General features: G+C 33.4%; 1 protein-coding gene across 4 annotated transcripts in view; it reads left to right on the top strand.

Moving 5' to 3' along the window:
• LOC149800684 (high affinity cAMP-specific and IBMX-insensitive 3',5'-cyclic phosphodiesterase 8B-like) overlaps nt 1-17212 on the top strand; it is a 339962-nt gene extending 322750 nt beyond the window's left edge. For all 4 annotated transcript variants that reach the window (XM_089954717.1, XM_089954716.1, XM_089954719.1 and 1 more), the window contains one exon: nt 1044-17212. In XM_089954717.1, the coding sequence (XP_089810843.1) occupies nt 1044-1210 (167 nt within the window). In that variant the 3' untranslated portion in view covers nt 1211-17212. The remainder of the gene's footprint in view (nt 1-1043) is intronic.
• The last annotated feature ends 2469 nt before the right edge of the window (nt 17213-19681 follow it).

Below are 19681 nucleotides of genomic sequence, written 5' to 3'. Positions count from 1 at the left end.
TTGGTATATAGTTGTACTGTGGTTACACACATGTCATCAGTCAAGTTCCCATCCTTCCCCAATTGTTTTGCTCATTTTCTTGGTACACCCTCCAGATGGCAGGGTTACAGTTGAACAGACATTTGTGTTGGCAGCAGTTCTATTGTTCATATCTCAGCCAGATCCAGCTTGATGCTCTTTCTTGTTTGGTATCTGCACTAATGTTTTTCATGCTTTTCCTCTTTCATTTTCTTCCAGTGGAATGAGCTTCTTCAAGGTTGCAAGAAATCTTCCTCAGCACTTCTTTTGCTCTTCAGCTCTTTACCAGTTCTTGGTACTTCTTTGTCTTCTTTTCAGATGCCTCATCTGTTCATCCTCCTTGGATGCGGGATGTCGTGGGTTCGATCCCCGGCCGAGTCATACCAAAGACTTACAAAAATGGTACTAACACCTACCTCACTTGGTGCTCAGCATTAAGAGGTTAGTGTTAGGACTGAGAAGCCTGGTGTCAGGATAATGTGACTGGGTGGGACATCATGTCACATGTCTGCAGCATGATGCCCCAGTGCTAGACATCACTATAAACTGCCACACTGCAGACATCATAGCAATATGACTGAAAAATTGCTAAAAGCTACGTTACAAATCCAGATCACACACACACACACACATCTGTTCATTTTTCACATGGAGTGTTCAGTTCCATGGATTTTTTTTTTTATCCAGGTCTACTCTCATCTACCATCTTTTTTTCTTCTTGGAATATTCCAATGTTGTTTGTTAATGCAGGCCTCTTTTGTTCATCCTTAAAAAATTGGATAAACTGGGGACCTGACCTCTCAGGGGTTCTGGAAATTTTGTCATTCTTTTCCAACATCACTGCCATATGGCCATTTCTTCCTCCTTTTTTTTATTCTACTCTCCCTTTAATTATGTCACAAGGGGGAACTCCCTTTAGATATACTTGTGTCAGTATCTCTGAAGTATTGGGTGCCCATCATATTCAGGTGTGTATTGCACACAGAGAAATGCAATGTTGTAATAATGTAAATTATTTTCTTCAGATTTTTGTGAGATTCAGGAGCTGATGGCATACCTGCAGAACAACTACCAGTACTGGAAGGAGTTGGAACAAAAAGAACAGGAAATGAAAGACAAAAATGCAAAGAATGATGAGGCTTGTGACCAGGGTACGGACTCCAAGGACAAAAATGACAAAGAAAAAACTTGAAAAATGTGAGGACGTTTGCAAAAGCACTGTAAAGACACAATAGGAAGGCCTCTAGGAGGAAGCAGGACTTCTTCCCATTATTTGGTACCAAGCTCTGGTATCATAATGAATAGTATTAGACTTGATACTGTATCCTGCTGTTTGAGTAGTCCATGTATCAATGATTCTTTTCAAGTGAATGGAGCACTATAAGAACTGTAGACGTGGTTCAGGTAGTGGAGGTATGAGGGACCATAGGCTCTGTTTCTGGTGATCTAGGTATAGTTGAAATGCTTTAGACTTTGTTCAGGTTAGTTTGTGTACCAAAGACTGTTATCATGTGATTTGAAAATCCCAATGAACTTTAAAAATGAGGAGTCCATGTAAAGACTCTGTTCAACTATTAATGTTAGCCCCAGATTCATGATGGAGATTTGGAGCCCTTTATATTGGGTCATCATTATGTTTTCTTTCTGCTATTCAGTTTGTTCTGTAATATGCATCCCACTTTAAACATTATTGACCCAGAATTTCAATAATGCCTCTGGTAAATCAGGCATCTGCAGTTTACGTACAGTAATAATAAGTACTTAATATGATTAATTCTAATGTTCAAATTGCTTAGCTTCAGGGATTTGTATTAGGTCAGTATGCATTTTGCTGTGACTCCAGGATTTTGTTCTCTACTACCATCATTAGACTGTTCTAACAAGCACTGTAACAATATACTGATGCCATCTGAGATCATATTACATTTTCATACAGTGTGGTTTGGTGGGATACTTATCATTTGGTGGGATACTTAACACTTGCCATCATCTTAGGTGGGCACTTTACCCACCAGAAAACAGTAATGGAGAACAGTTCCCTCAGGAAAAAAGGCAATAATAGAACAGTAGAGAAGGCAGTATAGACCCAGATCTGCAAGCACATCATGATATGCATGCATTACACATCAAGGCTCCAGCAAGTGTGCCGTGCATGTAGGGGCTACCAGAATGATAGGTCTGGGCCACCATATGTCAATTTCAGGTAGCTCAGTGGTACTCCTACTACTACTTTGTGATGTCATGACTTGCTTGATAGTTTTCAAAATACAAGTGTCACTATTAAAATGATTCACAAAGGACAATAATTGTGAATGATTATCATGACAAAGACAAAGACAAGTCTTGCAATATGTACATTGGCAAACAGCATAGACCCAGCCTTGCCATTACACAATACTTTTAGTAAATCAGGGTGTATATTGTTTTGTTCTATAGATCAGTCAGAACAAAATACAAAGTTAGCAGTTAAATTAGTATATATGGTACATGTGTACACAAGTATGTATGGTACATGTGTACAAAAGTATGTATGGTACATGTGTACAAAAGTATGTATGGTACATGTGTACAAAAGTATGTATGGTACATGTGTACACAAGTATGTATGGTACATGTGTACAAAAGTATGTATCATACATGTGTACAAAAGTATGTATGGTGCATGATTACACAAGTATCTATGGTACATGTGTACACAAGTATCTACGGTACATGTTTATATCAAAGTACCATGACTGAGCTGCTCATTTTAAGCTGTACTCCAGGTTTATTTTTTCTTCTTGTCTTTTGGACTACAGTCTTATTCTGAAATTTGTTGGACCTTTCCTCAGTAAATATTGGACAAGTGATACCACCAGGACAAGGTATAACTGCTTTATAATGGTTGTTTTTCAAACTTTATCATGAATGGTTTATAACCATTGTTGTATCTGACGCATTTCTGCAAATCACCTGAAAAATAGATAGTTATTTTTATACAGGCTTCAATAATTTTGTACATTATTCCCTATTAACAGGGACATTATATATTCCATTCATCCTCCAATGTTCAAGGCATTAATAAAGCATCTGAACCAAAGCATTGGCCACAAATAATTGGTATAGCTTTGAGGATGACTGCCCTTGAATTATCAATTATTTTATGCCCATTTTTTTCTCCTTTAACTTTGCGTTGTCAGAATTGTTCACTATTTTATGATATTGAACTTGAGTGCAATTGATATTGAACACACATGAATAAGAGAACTACTTTCTATTGTAAACAAACAATGGACGCAGACGCCAGTACTTTTTTTTTTTTTTATTTGTCTGTGAATGAAGTAAACCAATGAATGAACTAAAGCAGATGTTTCATGGACTGTCACATACCAGCTGCTTTGGCACATTCCACGTTTTTTGATACATTGTTTCGGATTTAGGCAAGCTGTAGACACCAGACAGGGTCCTTACAAATAACATCCAAGTGACAAGGCATAAACTGCCTTCTTTTGCTGGTAATAAGAATGCCAAAAAATATACTTACAGTTTTACATCCTGAATTTTCTCAAAATGCACTTTCTTAGTTCTGTAAATCCAAATTACATGAGCCATGTCATGGGTTCTCAAGCTTGATTATGCATTTCGAAATTGTACTGTAATTTCGACTATATTCAAAGTGCAATTACATCCTCCTTACTGAACTGAAAATGAAATAAACATTATATTTCATAACATCTTTTTGATCATTGTAATTGAAAGTCTTCATATTTTTCCCAGATTTTGATTTTAAACATTCATTGGCAGAATAGAAAAACACTTGCAGAGGTCAACAGTACACTGCTCCATTGCCACTGAAATCCGATATACTTCATGTAGAATTGGCACATAAATCCAGCCCATAATCATGAAATTTTGTAGAAACGACAAAAAATGCCAGAATCTATTCATTCCAGATCAAATGGAAAAGCTGTTGCAATGCACATTTATTCACAATATGACTCCAAATTTCTATTTTAAGTAGACCAAAACATCATTTTCTTTTGCAAGTTATGTTTAGCGTGAGACCAAGTTCAGATTTTTTTGGGCAGAGTTATGTGCGCATTAATACTGTTGTTGTTGTGTAATGATGAATCTGCTCTTGTGTATTTAGTTCGGAATATGGCTTACATTCAGTTATTTTACATAATTAAGCCTCAGGTAGAATAAAAAAATGAGCATGTAATAAAAAGGTTACAGCATTTGTATGGGAAAATATGAACTCGTTTTGTCGGATGGATATATTTCCAGCCAAAAAACTTGTTCATATTTTCCAATACAAATGGAGTAACCTATAAATACTACTGTCATTTGTGCCATAATTTTGAATCATCCTTTTTTCTGGAAGAATAAACTGAAGATCCTAAAGAATTTAAAAAAATAAAACTACATAATGTTCAAGATGAATTAGACTTGCTGATTGAAGTTAGCTGGCAGATTGAAACCTGATGCAGGAAAAAAGCATTTGACAACATGGTGGCAGTTTTCACATTATGAGAGTCTTAACCTGTTCATGGCGAATGGAATGCATGCTGTCCACATTAATAAGGAAAAAATGCTATGAAATTACTGAAGTCATATAAAGGTAACTCGCTTTTTTCATTATTCAGGTCATTTGCATCCATACATTTTTATCATATGTGATAAGGTTTGGAAATAACTTGAATGGCATGAATGTTGTTAAATGAAATTTAAATATTAAAATGTTTAACCAAATAAAATAAAAAGCCTTTTAAAGTATATGTTTAAAATTTGCAGCGTATCTTCAGTATATGAAACAAGTTAGCATATCTCAATATTCAGTAACATCTTCAGTCACAGCCTTTATACTTACAGTGACCACCCTGAGTATTGCACGTTCTGGTCACATTTTTTCATTGGTTGATTTGTTTACTCTAATTGTGTTTATTTCATTTGCTGATCAATTATCTTTCAACTATTTAGTTGGTACAGAACAGTTAAGTTTTATAACTCACTCAACAGTTATTTGATTTGTATTTGTGCTAACACATATAATTTTTATATAGTAGTCAAGAGCTCGAAACTGATTCATGTTTATCACATTTGTTGTTTCCAACTTTACTGTGAATATTTTCCCTACTGTCTTTTTATACACCTGCCATAAGGTGGATATCGTATTATGCTATCTGTCTGTCAGTTTGTCTTTTACCAATTTCATTTCTGCACAATAACTTCAGTTCTCCACTATCCACATTTACCAAACTTTTTGGAAGTCTTGCTCCTGAGATAAGGAAGGACCCCATCCATTTGGGGTCAAAAGGTCAAATGTCACTTGGACTGAAAGAAGAAAAATGACTTCTGCACAATTGCACAATTTCTAAATTTACATGGCATGTCTGGACCAAACTTTGTTGATGGCTTACACTTGCAGGAATGAAAAATGGCAATTTGTTTGGGGATTAAAGATCAAGGTCACTGAATCAAAGAAGAAAATGGTTTATGCATACAATTTTCAGTTCTCAACAATGTACATTCACCAAAGTTTATGAATGACATGCACCTTGGGTTAAAAAGAAGCTTATTGGAGTTAAAATATAAAATATCAAAGTCACTGTGGCTAGAAGAATAAAAATAGTTGTGCACAGTAACTTGTTTTAGACTTCATACCATGACCAACGTTTGGGGAGGGGGGAGCTTGCTTTTAAAATATGAAAGAGGTCTGTTGATTTGGGGATCAAACGGTCAAAGGTTATTGTGGCTCAGAAAATGTGGGTTTTACAAACAATTTCCTTGACGAAGCTTTTTGGATGCCTTGTATTAAGTATCCTATAGAGTCTGAGGTCTAAAGATCAGAGGTTATGGTCTTGGTAAATCTAATAAGAAAATAATCATTTTTGCATAGTAAGTTTTAGTTGAAGACTTGTACCCTTGATCAAAGGTTATTGAGCCACCTTTGTAAATTTTCTCCTGAGTTAGCCATACTGTACTGAGCCCACAAAGTGGTCTATTTAACATGGACAGTTATAAAATGCCATTCACAGCACTAGTATATATAATGAACAGTCCACAAAGTTAGAAATAGTTTCATCTTGCAAATATTTCCCGATTAAAGGGTTATTTCACTCAGGTGCTCTGGTAAATGTGCTTATCCAAGAAGTAGTATTTTCTATTTTATAGATATAGAAAACATTTTGTGTGACTTTAATACAGAATTATTCACACACACACACAAACACACTTGAGAAGAGAGTAATCAATACAGTATGCACTGTGGCCATATTTCACTGAACAATGAAATCTCCTGTGTCTTGCCAGGTGTGATTTTTACTCAGCCTCACTTTAAGAGTGGATTCCACCTGTGGATTACCCCCATTAGTTCTAAATCGACCCCAAAGCAGTGTGGCTCCACCAGTAAATCTTGGAGAATTCACTGTGAACTTAAGTGGATACTACACAGACATGAGTGAAAAATGGTCATGGCACTTTGCATGTACATCAGAAGAAATAAAAAACTAATTCTAACTACTCATGTTCTTCATAATATAAAATTGTTTTTAAACATTAATAGCTATTTTAAATAATTGAATATCTGTGTATATAAGTAGTTCATACCTCTAGTGTACAGTTATTATTATAGAATGTACAGTTCTCTCTATATGTTTGAATGGCTCGTATACTTGCTTGACAGTTAATGTACAGTATATTGTAGAATATACAGTTCACTGTATAGTATTTATTTGTTGCCTATCCAATTTTAGAGACAATGTGATTAAAGTAAATTGCTCTTGTTATGTTTAATGTATATATTAGTGTATAGGTGTTAAATGAATATAAAATCTACAGATAATTATTATTGTAATGCCAAATTTTTTTATCAATAATTTTCAATATATTATTGTTATTACTGATATATATCACAGTTTGTAATGATATTGGAAAGTATGTGCACATGGTGCACATCATTGGTTTTCTTGTTACATATCCCATTTGTATTTTTCCTTTTAATTAGCATGGTACTCTGGCCTATGTTTTGTCAATGCTAAACTGGAAGTGTAGGTTACCAGGCTATCATTTTAGTCTGTATAAAGTTGTCTCCCTTTGTTGCACATACTACTGGAGTATCTAGAAATAGCGATTTTTCCAAGGTAATTGATAATGTGCATTTACCCATTGCATTTAGTTTGAAAAAAGGACCAATAATAGAAGGAAAAAAGATCATGAATAAATTGCTAAAATTGGGAATTTTAAATATTTTTATTGGGACATGGGCCTTTCTAAGGGCTTCAAATACATTTAGTTTCTGAAAAGTAAAATGAGATATCTAAAAGCCAAGATAAGTGATACCCGATATTTTACCCAAAGGCAGATCAAGAACTTTCTCTTTTTCAAATCTGTGTGGTGAAAAATCTAGTTCCTAGTAATCAAAATTTACATTTTTGGAACACAAAAAAAACAATTTTGTTTATGATGCTTTTGTATTTACTTTTATCATTTATATTTCCTTTTTCTATAGATGAAACTTTACTTTTACTTTAAAATCAAAGGCAAAATTGAATTTATGGATTATTTTTTCAACATGGAAATAAACTGACTGACCTTCATGCTTTTCCAATGGTTTTAAATTTGCCTGTATTTTATCAGTTCTTCTCGTCTGTAAGTCATTGACCACTCGTCACTCAATACAATTTCAACAATGTATCTGTTATTTTAACATACCAGCTTGAGACCGGTGTTATTTTAACATACCAGCTTGAGACTGGTTTCTGTTAGTTGAATGAGAATATCCTGTCTTGAATTCTAAATATGGTATAACCATGAAATCAGTCTGAATTTATCTTGGTAAATCTGAGAAATGCATGGCAGATTGCTATATGCAGTGTAATTTTGTCTGTTTTATAAAATTCTAAAATGAACCCATTTCATTTCCCATTACAGTCTAAGGAGAAAAAGAGGCATGCATAACATGTAGCTGTTTTGAAGGCACAAGTCCTTATCAGTAATGTTCAGATTGTATTGCCATGGTAGGAGTACACAGTCAACTGTTGAATAATACTCCTGTACTAAGCCATTAGTAATGCTCAGTGCAACATAAGATCAGGATGCCAGCGTCTGAGTACTTGAGTACTACTCGTATGCTGTAATTCTAGAACAACATAATGGAATCAAAGCAACCAGGCCAAAACTTAGATTTTGGATCTTAACAGTGCCAAATGATCAAACTGGGACTGTTGCAGTTGGAAATTATTTAAAGTTGCATTATTGATGGCAGGTGTATTGATATAGTAGCCTCTTTTCAGATCATTATTTTTTAAATAATGTCACTTAAAATTTATTTATCACCCAAAGTTGACAGACCTAGAAGAAACACTGAGTAAATCACCTCTTCAGATGAACAACTGAATCCAGATGGAGTATTCTGATTGGTTCAGTGACCCAGAGGAATCCAGATGGAGTATTCTGATTGGTTCAGTGACCCAGAGGAATCCAAATGGAGTATTCTGATTGGTTAAATGACCATGATCAATCCAAATAGTCTTCATCTAGTTAAATGACCATGATTATGTAATATTTAAATTACAGATTTTTATTCAGGAAGATATGTTTATCAAAAGTGTATCTAGTCATACAAACAACCAAGCCACTTGAAATGAAAATCAGATCATTTATGAAAGGAAATCAGACTGTGTTTTATTTTAACATTTACTCCATGAATGGTATGTGTCCCACAGTAAATGATTTCCTGAATACAGTCTTGTGATCAAACTGCTCCTTAAAGATAAGCTCATTAATAACGACACTGTATGTACTGTTGACCTTCGGGGATCAGCTTTTTTTAAACATCGTCTTTAAAGACACGGTTGCATCAAAACATTTAAACAAATTGATTTATTGAAATTTCTGTGCTAAATCTGCTGTTTAAAGCCTTAAAATTTCAATATTTTCTGTTAATTTGTAACAATTCTTTGAAAACAAGATTAGGAAAAACAGAAATCAGCATGTGGTATCGGTAAAGTCTTGAGAGAAGCTAGAGTGCCCTCAGAGGTGGGGTTTACCTAGAGACGTATTTCCAATAGATTAAAATATTGTTTTTTAATTGTGATAAAAGTTAAGAGGGTTTACAGTGAGGTACTGTTCGACACCGTTCAATCAAGTTTGACAGAAAGCATCCTGACATGAAGTCATTTCAAGTTTGTTTATAGTTGATTATCCAGTATCCAGTGTGGCTGCTTATAATAAAAACTAAACAGCCATTAAAGGACTTCTTCACAAGAAGCACTCAAAATACTTTTAAAAATTGTACAGCATTCTGGCATGAAGGTCTTTGAATTTTATGCCATTGATGCCATCTAGTATGGCCACTATTACTTCAAGTTGAAAAACCATTAAATGACTTCAGAATCACTTTCTAGAATTGGATAACATTCCTGTCTCATGCATTTGTCTTTTAGTTAGATTTCAGTCACTCAAGCCCACATGGCCTGTTTTTGGAGGTGGTTTTTTTTATCATTGTTATATGTGTTATTTCAGGAATGCAGTTCCCTTCTACCTTGCACACAGCTTACTCTATTCAGGAATTACATCAAAACTCTTGATCTGCCAGTGTAATTAATATATCCACTTGTACCATTTGTTTTCCTTCATTTTATCTGAAACATTGCAGTAAAGAATGGTTATCAGTAGATTCTTTACTAAACAATTTCATATTTATGCTATAAACATTTAATATTTATTTAGCTATGTGCAACCTCTTATATTTTGAAAACAACACATTTTTTGTTCTGTTTATAATATGCTTGACATTTTTATGCCCCTGTCATATCGAAGGAAGGGGCATGTAGTATTTACCTAGTACCAATGTTTGTTTCCTCACCTCTTGTTCGGTCACAAATTTTGTCTTTGCCCAGTAACTTTAAGGGGACTTGACGGATTAAAATGAAATTTTGGTTTGAAGCAAGAAGGGGAGTCACACTGTAAGCAATTGGAGCATTGCACTCATAATCCAAGGTTTGTGGGTTACATACCCAGTCAGGTCAGCTGTCTCAAACCTATGAAAGGCATTTAGAGCCTTTGCATAATGTAGCCATTAATGTATTAAAAGTGCTCTTAAAACAAAAAAAAGCAACAACACAACAATAACAAACAACAAACACCAAAAAAAATTGACAAGACCTGTATCGGGTTTGATCGTTACTATTTTCTGTCAAAATTCTATGGAATTAAGGCCTGTTTGACTTACTACATTGCAATATTTTCTGCTTGGGAACATTTGAAGGTATTCATGATTTTAAAAAAAAATTTGGTATGCAGCTTTAAATTAAGATGACTGAAGCATTATTAACTATAACAGAGTTATAGCCCCTGTTTGATTTAGAACTTTACCTTGAATTGCATCATATTGTGGCATATGGACACTTAGAACTTTCCTTTGAATTGCATCATATTGTGGCACATGGACACTTAGAACTTTGCCTTGAATTGCATCATATTGTGGCACATGGACACTTAGAACTTTGCCTTGAATTGCATCATATTGTGGCACATGGACACTTAGAACTTTGTCTTGAATTGCATCATATTGTGGTATATGGACACTTAGAACTTTGCCTTGAATTGCATCATATTGTGGCACATAGACACTTAGAACTTTGCCTTGAATTGCATCATATTTTGGCATATGGAAACTTCTCTAGTTTAAGATGTTACCCTATTGTTGTTACTTTTTGTTTCTCAAAAAAGTGAAGAATTTTTTTGGTGATTTTGGGAGTAAGCAGTCTTTACAAACAGTGATACACTATCCATGCAAAGTACTAGGGTGAAATGAAACACCTGTGCCATGCATCTGTACGATTCACTATACACAGGCTGCGATATGATACAGATTGATACACATATGAACTTAATGGTCTTTCCAACTTTGGAAGGTAGGTGGTGCCCTTTTATGTATGTTGACATACTAGGTATATTTCCAGTATCCAGATTACAGTTAGTCATATAGTTATCATATATTTATACACAATTCTCATCAATGATAAGATAACAAAAATATTTGTTGGTGTTCAGGAGTTTTATTCAGCATTTTAGGCCATTTAATGAGGCTTCATTTAACTCACATTAGCCACTGGTCCCTTTCTTTTGCACTACGTGAATGCTTTGAAGAAAAAAAAACATCTTATTTCCAGTTTCATGTCTCACTTAAACTTGGAAGAATATACAATGTTATCTTCAAAACAGAAGGAATAATTTAATTTCCTTATGCTAAGAAAATCTCGTCTAGAACAAACCCAGGCATGGGAATGAGGATGAATACCAACAAAATCTACCACATTGTACTTCCAGAAGATACAAAAGACTGTTGCAGCCACAGGTACTTGTACTTGTTAGTGAAGAGGGAAAACTACTGACAACACAAAGTCCTATTCTATTATTTCTATATAAAAAAATTACACAAGGTGATAAACTTCAGCAGTTTGAAGTCTGTCACCTCACTGATTCTGTGCTAAGTTTATTTATTTCATCGACATCTTCCTTGTCATTTAATTATCCCTGCATAAAAAGAGAAATTCCAAATTTGTTCCCCATGTACAATTTAAGGAGTGATACTGCCAGGATTTCATTTGATCTCACCCTTGATCACCGAAATAAGGGGGAGTGGGGAGGAAAAATATAGGAGAGGGAGGAGGAAATGGCCATTGTTCAGTATTTACCTAATGCTTCAATATCTGTCTCTCTTTCTTCCTGCTCCATGTTCTTAGAGTTCTCCTGAAATCAAAGTCTTAAAGAGATGTCACCTCTAGTTGTATAAGCATTAATGTTAATTATTTCTGAGCATACTCTGTTCCTCATCTGGTTATAAATATCATTGTGTGCTTCCTTCTGATGGGAAACTAGCATAGCTTGAAGATGTTGGGAAACTGATCTTTGTGGCTGTTATGTACAATTATCCAGAGCTTGCGTATTATCTTTTGGTTACATCTGCACCAAAATTGGATTTTTCACTAACATAAACTTTCTTCAATCAGTGGTTCAGTCAAACTAGGATACCAGATTTTGTTTGTCTGCTCCATAATGCTGTATTAGGGATTTAAGTCCATAAATACTGTACCATAGTCTGCTTGTGCAGACAGAGGTGTTCACATAAATATCTTTACTTCTTAATTTCCTATTCCCATATATATTTATTCAGCTTATCTTAACCCTGATATGGATTTATGGTTTGACACACTGGTAGTGTAGCTTTTAAATTGACCAAAGTAGACAAGATACAATTCAATGGAGAATCTTTGCATAAAAGTGGTTATTAGATGAGGAGTAAAGTACTTCATTACACATGTGGAACACATTTGAATGTATCCTGTATGCTGCACATGTTACTGGGTTAAGATAAATTGCATGGAATGGGGAAAGGGCAGATTGTGTACCATATCACTTGATCTTAATTAGTAGATGGCTAGCAAGTATTCTCAGTTGTCGTTTTCATTTCTACTAAATGAGTGCCAGTGACTGCAAATGCTGTTTGGATGAATTCTAAATTTAAAGAATAGCAAGGCAAACTAAAAATTATTCTTGACTTATGAAGACTAAAAATAACTTGCATATGGAAAATATTGTTTTGTATCGAATCTCCATTGTATCAATATGTGTAAAAGTAAAATTATTGATGCATCAATATATTAGTGAATCATTTCACTCCTACAAAATACCAGATGCATAGGGCATATTTATATTTATTAATTTTTGTCAGATATCGCAACACATTATATATATATATATATATATATATATATATATATATATATATATATATATATATATATATATATATATATATATGGCTTTTAAATGTAACATATGGGTGTCTATCAATAAACAGAGCTTTATCATTTTCTCAAGTTTTGAGCTTTTGAAGGTTTCATAAGAGAATAAGAGAAGCCAAGAAGCAAGAGTATTTGATTATCTGGAACAGTTTACCTAATTTGATGACAAGTCTATGGCATGATGATTTTAATAGTTTTTATTAAGACACATTCTCTCTTCAGGCATTATGACCTTAAAAGACACACAAGACCTATCAAAGGACACAATTCAAATTCTAATTTTGAGAAAATGATAAATCAGATTGGTTAGCTTGGTTTGACACTTCTGTAGCACTTCAAACAACACAGAATTATTTCAATAGAAATTGCTCATTAAAGGATATTTCTGACATTTTTTCAATATATTGTTTGAATCTTTTTGAATTTATTCTCAAAAGAAAAGACTAAAACATTTATTGTTAACATGTATTTAGAAGGATATAGTTTTTTTTTTAAAGACGATCAAAAAAAGATAGCTTACTCACAAATTTTTTCATCTCTTTGGACCATATTTGTTTGCTTTGTGGGTTTTATGTCATTTTTCAGCACATAATAGGCTTTACATGGCAGCAAGTATATCTATGGAGGAAGACCCCAGAAAACCCCCCTGAGAAGAATCACTGACTCACAGGAACCTCTATCATACTTTCTCAATACCCACATTAGCTGGTCTTGGGACTATCTCATGTAGATAGAGGTGAGATGTCTTGGGACTATCTCATGTAGATAGAGGTGAGATGTCTTGGGAATATCTCGTGTAGATAGAGGTGAGATGTCTTGGGACTATCTCATGTAGATAGAGGTGAGATGTCTTGGGACTGTCTCATGTAGATAGAGGTGAGATGTCTTGGGACTATCTCATGTAGATAGAGGTGAGATGTCTTGGGACTATCTCATGTAGATAGAGGTGAGATGTCTTGGGAATATCTCGTGTAGATAGAGGTGAGATGTCTTGGGACTATCTCATGTAGATAGAGGTGAGATGTCTTGGGAATATCTCGTGTAGATAGAGGTGAGATGTCTTGGGACTATCTCATGTAGATAGAGGTGAGATGTCTTGGGACTGTCTCATGTAGATAGAGGTGAGATGTCTTGGGACTATCTCATGTAGATAGAGGTGAGATGTCTTGGGACTATCTCATGTAGATAGAGGTGAGATGTCTTGGGAATATCTCGTGTAGATAGAGGTGAGGTGTCTTGGGACTATCTCATGTAGATAGAGGTGAGATGTCTTGGGACTATCTCATGTAGATAGAGGTGAGATGTCTTGGGACTATCTCATGTAGATAGAGGTGAGATGTCAGTGATATGTAATGGCAAGCCACTCTGTGACCCAAATACTGTGGTAACAAGAATTCTCAGGACTGGTATATTCAATCTTAAGATAGTTATTATGTTACACTTTAATATAGTTTCACCAAAATGTTAACACTGTAGGATAATATTGAACACAAATCTGAAAACAGAACCTAGGTTAATATTTTTTTATATCTTGTGATGAATAATTGTATAAAGAACAAACAATTTACTTGATAAAAACAATGAAATATAAATGTTTTAATAAGTGTTTATTTGAAAGGAATCATGTTCTTGTTTATTTTTAATAAAATGCATCCCAAGTGTTATTGTTTCACATTTTTGTTAATAAATCCTTTTTTATCAACTGTAAATATTTGTTAGAAAATGTATTGATTGCAAATTAACCAAAAACCAATATCAGTGTTTTGTGACCTGTGTAATGAAACAAAACTTTTTAAAAAAATAGAGTTATAAAAATCATCAAAATTTTATCAAAGATAGAAAATCATCGGTAAGACTTAATACTTTTTGTTGCACTTCAATATATTGTATTTAAATGTACTGCTTTATTGTCGTTAATTTTTGTCAGCTTCAGGGCATAGATAAAAAAAATACACGTACCAACCAGCATCTTCAGCACATTTACTTGATATATTGATTCATTGCAATCAGACGTTTTTCTTGGTTTCTTTTTCTTTTCAAATTTCTTGGGTGCATTTCTCAAACACCTAATGGTCATCACATTATAAAGTTTCTATCTTAAAGACATTTTATACATGAGACATAAAATAACCAATAAAAAGATTATATTGCAAAAGATGCAGTCCATGATTGATAAATTCTTCTTTATTTCATAAAATTTCAGATACTTGTTCAGATATATTTTTTAAACATTGAATAATTCTAAAGTTGATTTTAAGTCAGTTACTGTGTGAGCATATTTTTAAATTTTGACTATATTTACAAAGATTTTTAAAAAAATTAACATCATTTTATTTTAAAATTTATTGGTTATTTACCATTGGAAAATACAAACAAATATTGTCTCAAACTTTTCCTATAATCTAACTGTTGTTACATCATTAGTACATAAAAAAATATATTTTGTCCTATAAAGACCATTTTTCTTCATAAAAGTCAGAAACTTTATTGTAATTAAGACAAAATAAAAATAAACATTTCCTGATAAATAACATTACAGTATATTCTGGGGTCATTGATAATGCTGTTAAGGTTCTGTAGAGATTTATTCATGTGATCAGTATTCCAGTTTACTTGTTTTGGACAGGTTTTTAATTAAAAACTTTGCAATATGTGTCCAATTCTAAGCCCATGTTGGAGGAGAAGGGCATCCTCAACTTCAACAAAATTTGGCAAATCTTTCTAAGACAGCCTTGTCCATTGATAAGTCCTCCTGAAACTTGTCATCACGTACAGAAAGTTGACCCCTGGGCTTATCAGGGGAAAGATACGGTAATCGCATGAATTGACAACTTAATGTGTGAACTTACATGTGAATTATACTGAACCTCAATTGTCTGGTATATGTTGTGTAATATAGTTAATATGCACTTTCTGTTATTACTGTCAAGACCTTGACCTTAGTACAGTTATGTGCTTCTGTTACTACAGTCTAGACCTAGACCTTTTTATAGTCATGTAATGTAGTTAATATGTGATTCTGTTATTACAGTCAAGACCTTGACCTTTTTATCGTCATGTAATTTAGTTAATATGTGATTCTATTATTACAGTCAAGACCTTGACCTTTTTATAATCCTGTAAATGTAGTTAATATGTGATTCTTATATTACATAGTCAAACTTTTGATCCTAACCACTATGTAGTAACTTAGGGTGATTGTATTTTGAGTATAAGTTGAAGTGAACATTATATTGATTTCATAGAGTTGCGTAAGAAATTATTCAATTGCAAACAATGGCATCATTGGGTTAGCAATACATGAGAACTTTTTGGGGATTTTTTTTGGTCTATATAAGGGACATTATTCTCTAAAAGTCCTGATATATATATATATATATATATATATATATATATATATATATATATTGTTATTGAAACTACGTTGGACTCCCTTCCATTATTGAAACCAGTTTCTCTTGGAGTGCAGACAGTATCTTTAATATTCAGCAATATCATGCTAACTGACAGTTGTCATGTATGACAAAGGGATGTAATCTATGACAAAGGGATGTAATCATAATTCAAGTTGACCATACCAAAACTGCAGACATGTTTGAAACTTCAGTCAGTATTGTTTGTATAATGGTCTTATTTTTGAAGTTTGGAAATGAAATCTCTTTGGTTAGCTTGTATACCATCCATAATGCACCATCTGATAAGGGTCTATGTTTGTTTCACTGATTATTTCTAACAATCTGTATAGATCGAGATCTGCTGGTGCATTATGGGTCAATGACAGTTCTGGGGCTACACAGTTTGCAGTTGGATCCAACTTAATCTTGCGTCGTATCTGTATCTTGTAACATGGGTACATAGTCTGAACTGTAACATATACGTCGTATATGTATCTTGTGACATGGGTTTATAGAGTCTGAACTGTAACAGATACATCGTATCTGTATCTTGTAACATGGGTAGATAGAGTCTGTACTGTAACATATACGTCGTATCTGTATCTTGTGAGATGGGTACATAGTCTGAATTGTAACAGATACATCATATCTGTATCTTGTAGCATGGGTACGTAGAGTCTGTACTTTAACAGATATGTCGTATCTGTATCTTGTGACATGGGTTCATAGTCTGTACTGTAACATATACGTCGTATCTGTTTCTTGTGACATGGATACATAGCATGAAAGTTGTGTTTAAGATCTCTGTGAGAGAAAATGTGATCTCTTGTCAAAAGTTTTGACCATGTTGTGAGAATGCAACAAGCTTTTGTGTTAAGATATTTATCTGTGTAATGTCTACATTTATTTATCTTGTTCCACTAAAAGACACATTTATACATATCTGATCTCCATAATATTCGATAGATACAGATTTCAGTTATTAATGAATAAAGTAAGCTATATTTACTTTTTGCTTGTTTATTTAAAGCATATATATATATATATATATATATATATATATATATATATATATATATATGCACATAAACACAATCTTAGCCATAGACTGGCAAGTAGAATTTAAGTATATGAAAAAAGACATACAAAGATAATGGCAATAAAGGGTAAAATCCTATAAATACAACATTTTGTTTTTATTTATATAAACTGTACGTTTTAAAAACATACAAAACCTCTGCTGAAACATTGTCATGGGAGGTAAATCTAGGGCAAAATGATAGACTCCATTACTCTCCTCTTACAACTTGCAGGAGAAATACGTCTGGTCAATTCTACATTGTGGAGTCTAAAGGAGGGTTATATTATAATTCATAAGTGCAAAATGCTACTTTGAATTCATTCTTTTTTTGTAGATTACCACTTTGTGGGGAATTTATTGTTGCTAAGAAACATGAATATGCAGACGCCATGATCCCTCCATGGGAAAATTAGGACCCCTTTCCCCCAATCAACCAGTTCAAGTACTGATAAGACTATTTTTGTTAAATCATGAAAATTTATACTTACATATATAAAGGAATTTCTAAGTTAGGGTAACAATCACAATATGTAAAGCAGACCCTGTCCAAACAAGCACCTGATTATGAACAAACTTCTTTTAACAGACATATTTTGATTGTTCCGTTTATATTTTTAGTGTTTGTTTCATTATGGTATTGGCAAAGCTTGTGCGAGTCAAGATGTAGCTGATTTTGGCGTTTTTGAACAGATATATGCTTTTCATGGGCCGGTCTTCTGTTCTTTGTCCATGGTCTGTCCATCCATTAGCACGTTTGTTATCGTTACCCCTTCTCAGCTACTTGGAGGACTGCCTTCAACTTCATACACACGTTCATCCTATGCTCTAATTGGTGGTCCTAGATATATATAAAAAAATGGTGCTGTTTGGACATCTAGTAAGGACACCACAGTGGTCATTTTGAAGTTACCTTGGTCCTAAATGAAAATCATGGTCCTAAATGAAAATCATGGTCCTAAATGAAAATTATGCTGATCCGAGGAGTACCATCTTGAAAATGTTCTTATTGCTTATTCCTGAATAAATGCTTGTAACAACATGGGTTTTCACAAAAATAAGTCTTATGATATTTAGCTGGTCCTAAATACAAAAGATGCCATTATGACATCCAAAATGGCCACCATGACAGCTATCTTCTAATCACAAATCTACATGAAGAGATTGTCATACATATATTAATATGGCGTTTTCACCAGAACATTTCTTACCATGTCCAATTTGTCTTGAGTGAAAATAATGCTGATCCAACATCCAGTATGATCACCACAGCCAGTTTGAAAATATTTTTACTACATTCCTACTCCTGACATACACACAGTAGAAGAAATACCCATAGAAATTCGTATTACTTTTCTCCTTTTCTATGATAGACTTTTCTGATAATAGAAATAAATTTGTAGAAATCTTTGAAATGTCTGCATATTTTTATAATTTTATAATATAGGAAGTTTGTTGGAAGAAATAACATTTTTCTTTCATACTGTTTTTATAAGTAAATAATCACCTTTATTGCTGATTAAGTATTATTTGATTTTAAAAATTGAGAAAAAGGATTGTACAAATGTAACTTAAGTCTTTGATAGGCAAAATTATTTATAGCTTTAAGTCCTTAGGGCATTTACAAAATTTACATTCATAGATATAATGAATTGAATTTTATTTATTAATCAATTAAATAATGTAATTTTTTGCTGAAATGAATAATATTAATTATTTAAATACCACCATGTCGGCCAATTCTGCGCGTCAGGTAATGCTGCGCAACGATATGTCATTTCTGTTAACATTGGATAACGTGTTATTTTTGGGTCAAAAATCCATTTTATATTAAGCAAGAACGATCATACTTTAATTAAGAAAAGTGATATTCATAAAGTGTACAAAAATATCCCACATTTTGACTCGAATTGCAAATGAAAATGGGATTTCTAAATGTGAACATGAAGACCCACTCCACGACCTTCTTGAACCTGTAACCCAGAAAATCCTATTTAATATGTATCTTTTAGAATCATACAAATAAATACATTATTTAAAAAATGGAAATGTTTACCTTAAAAAATTCTGCGTCTTAACCCAAGTTTACAATTTTGCAAGAAGTTGTCCCACACGTACAAAATCGTCTGATACCCAACTTGTCAAGTTACCGCTAGAACGGGATTATCAAGAAGTTCCACGGCGTATAGTCTGTTTTAGTAATTTTCCCCCATAAACAAGACGTTGTAAACACATTACATCGCATTCATTTTTGTTTCTCGTCCACATTTTAGCTTATTTTCTTTAATAAAATGTTGAGCTTCACTACAAAAATGTTATAAAATTTGTTTAGTGTGCCTAATATCTCTTGCCATTTACTGGCATTGTTACGTTGAAATTTGTAAAAATAGCTATAAACC

Source organism: Sinohyriopsis cumingii, chromosome 4 (assembly GCF_028554795.1).
Source record: "Sinohyriopsis cumingii isolate HCF-2022 chromosome 4, ASM2855479v2, whole genome shotgun sequence".
Classification (NCBI taxonomy): Eukaryota; Metazoa; Mollusca; class Bivalvia; order Unionida; family Unionidae; genus Sinohyriopsis; species Sinohyriopsis cumingii.
This window is presented reverse-complemented; position numbering and strand designations above follow the sequence as displayed.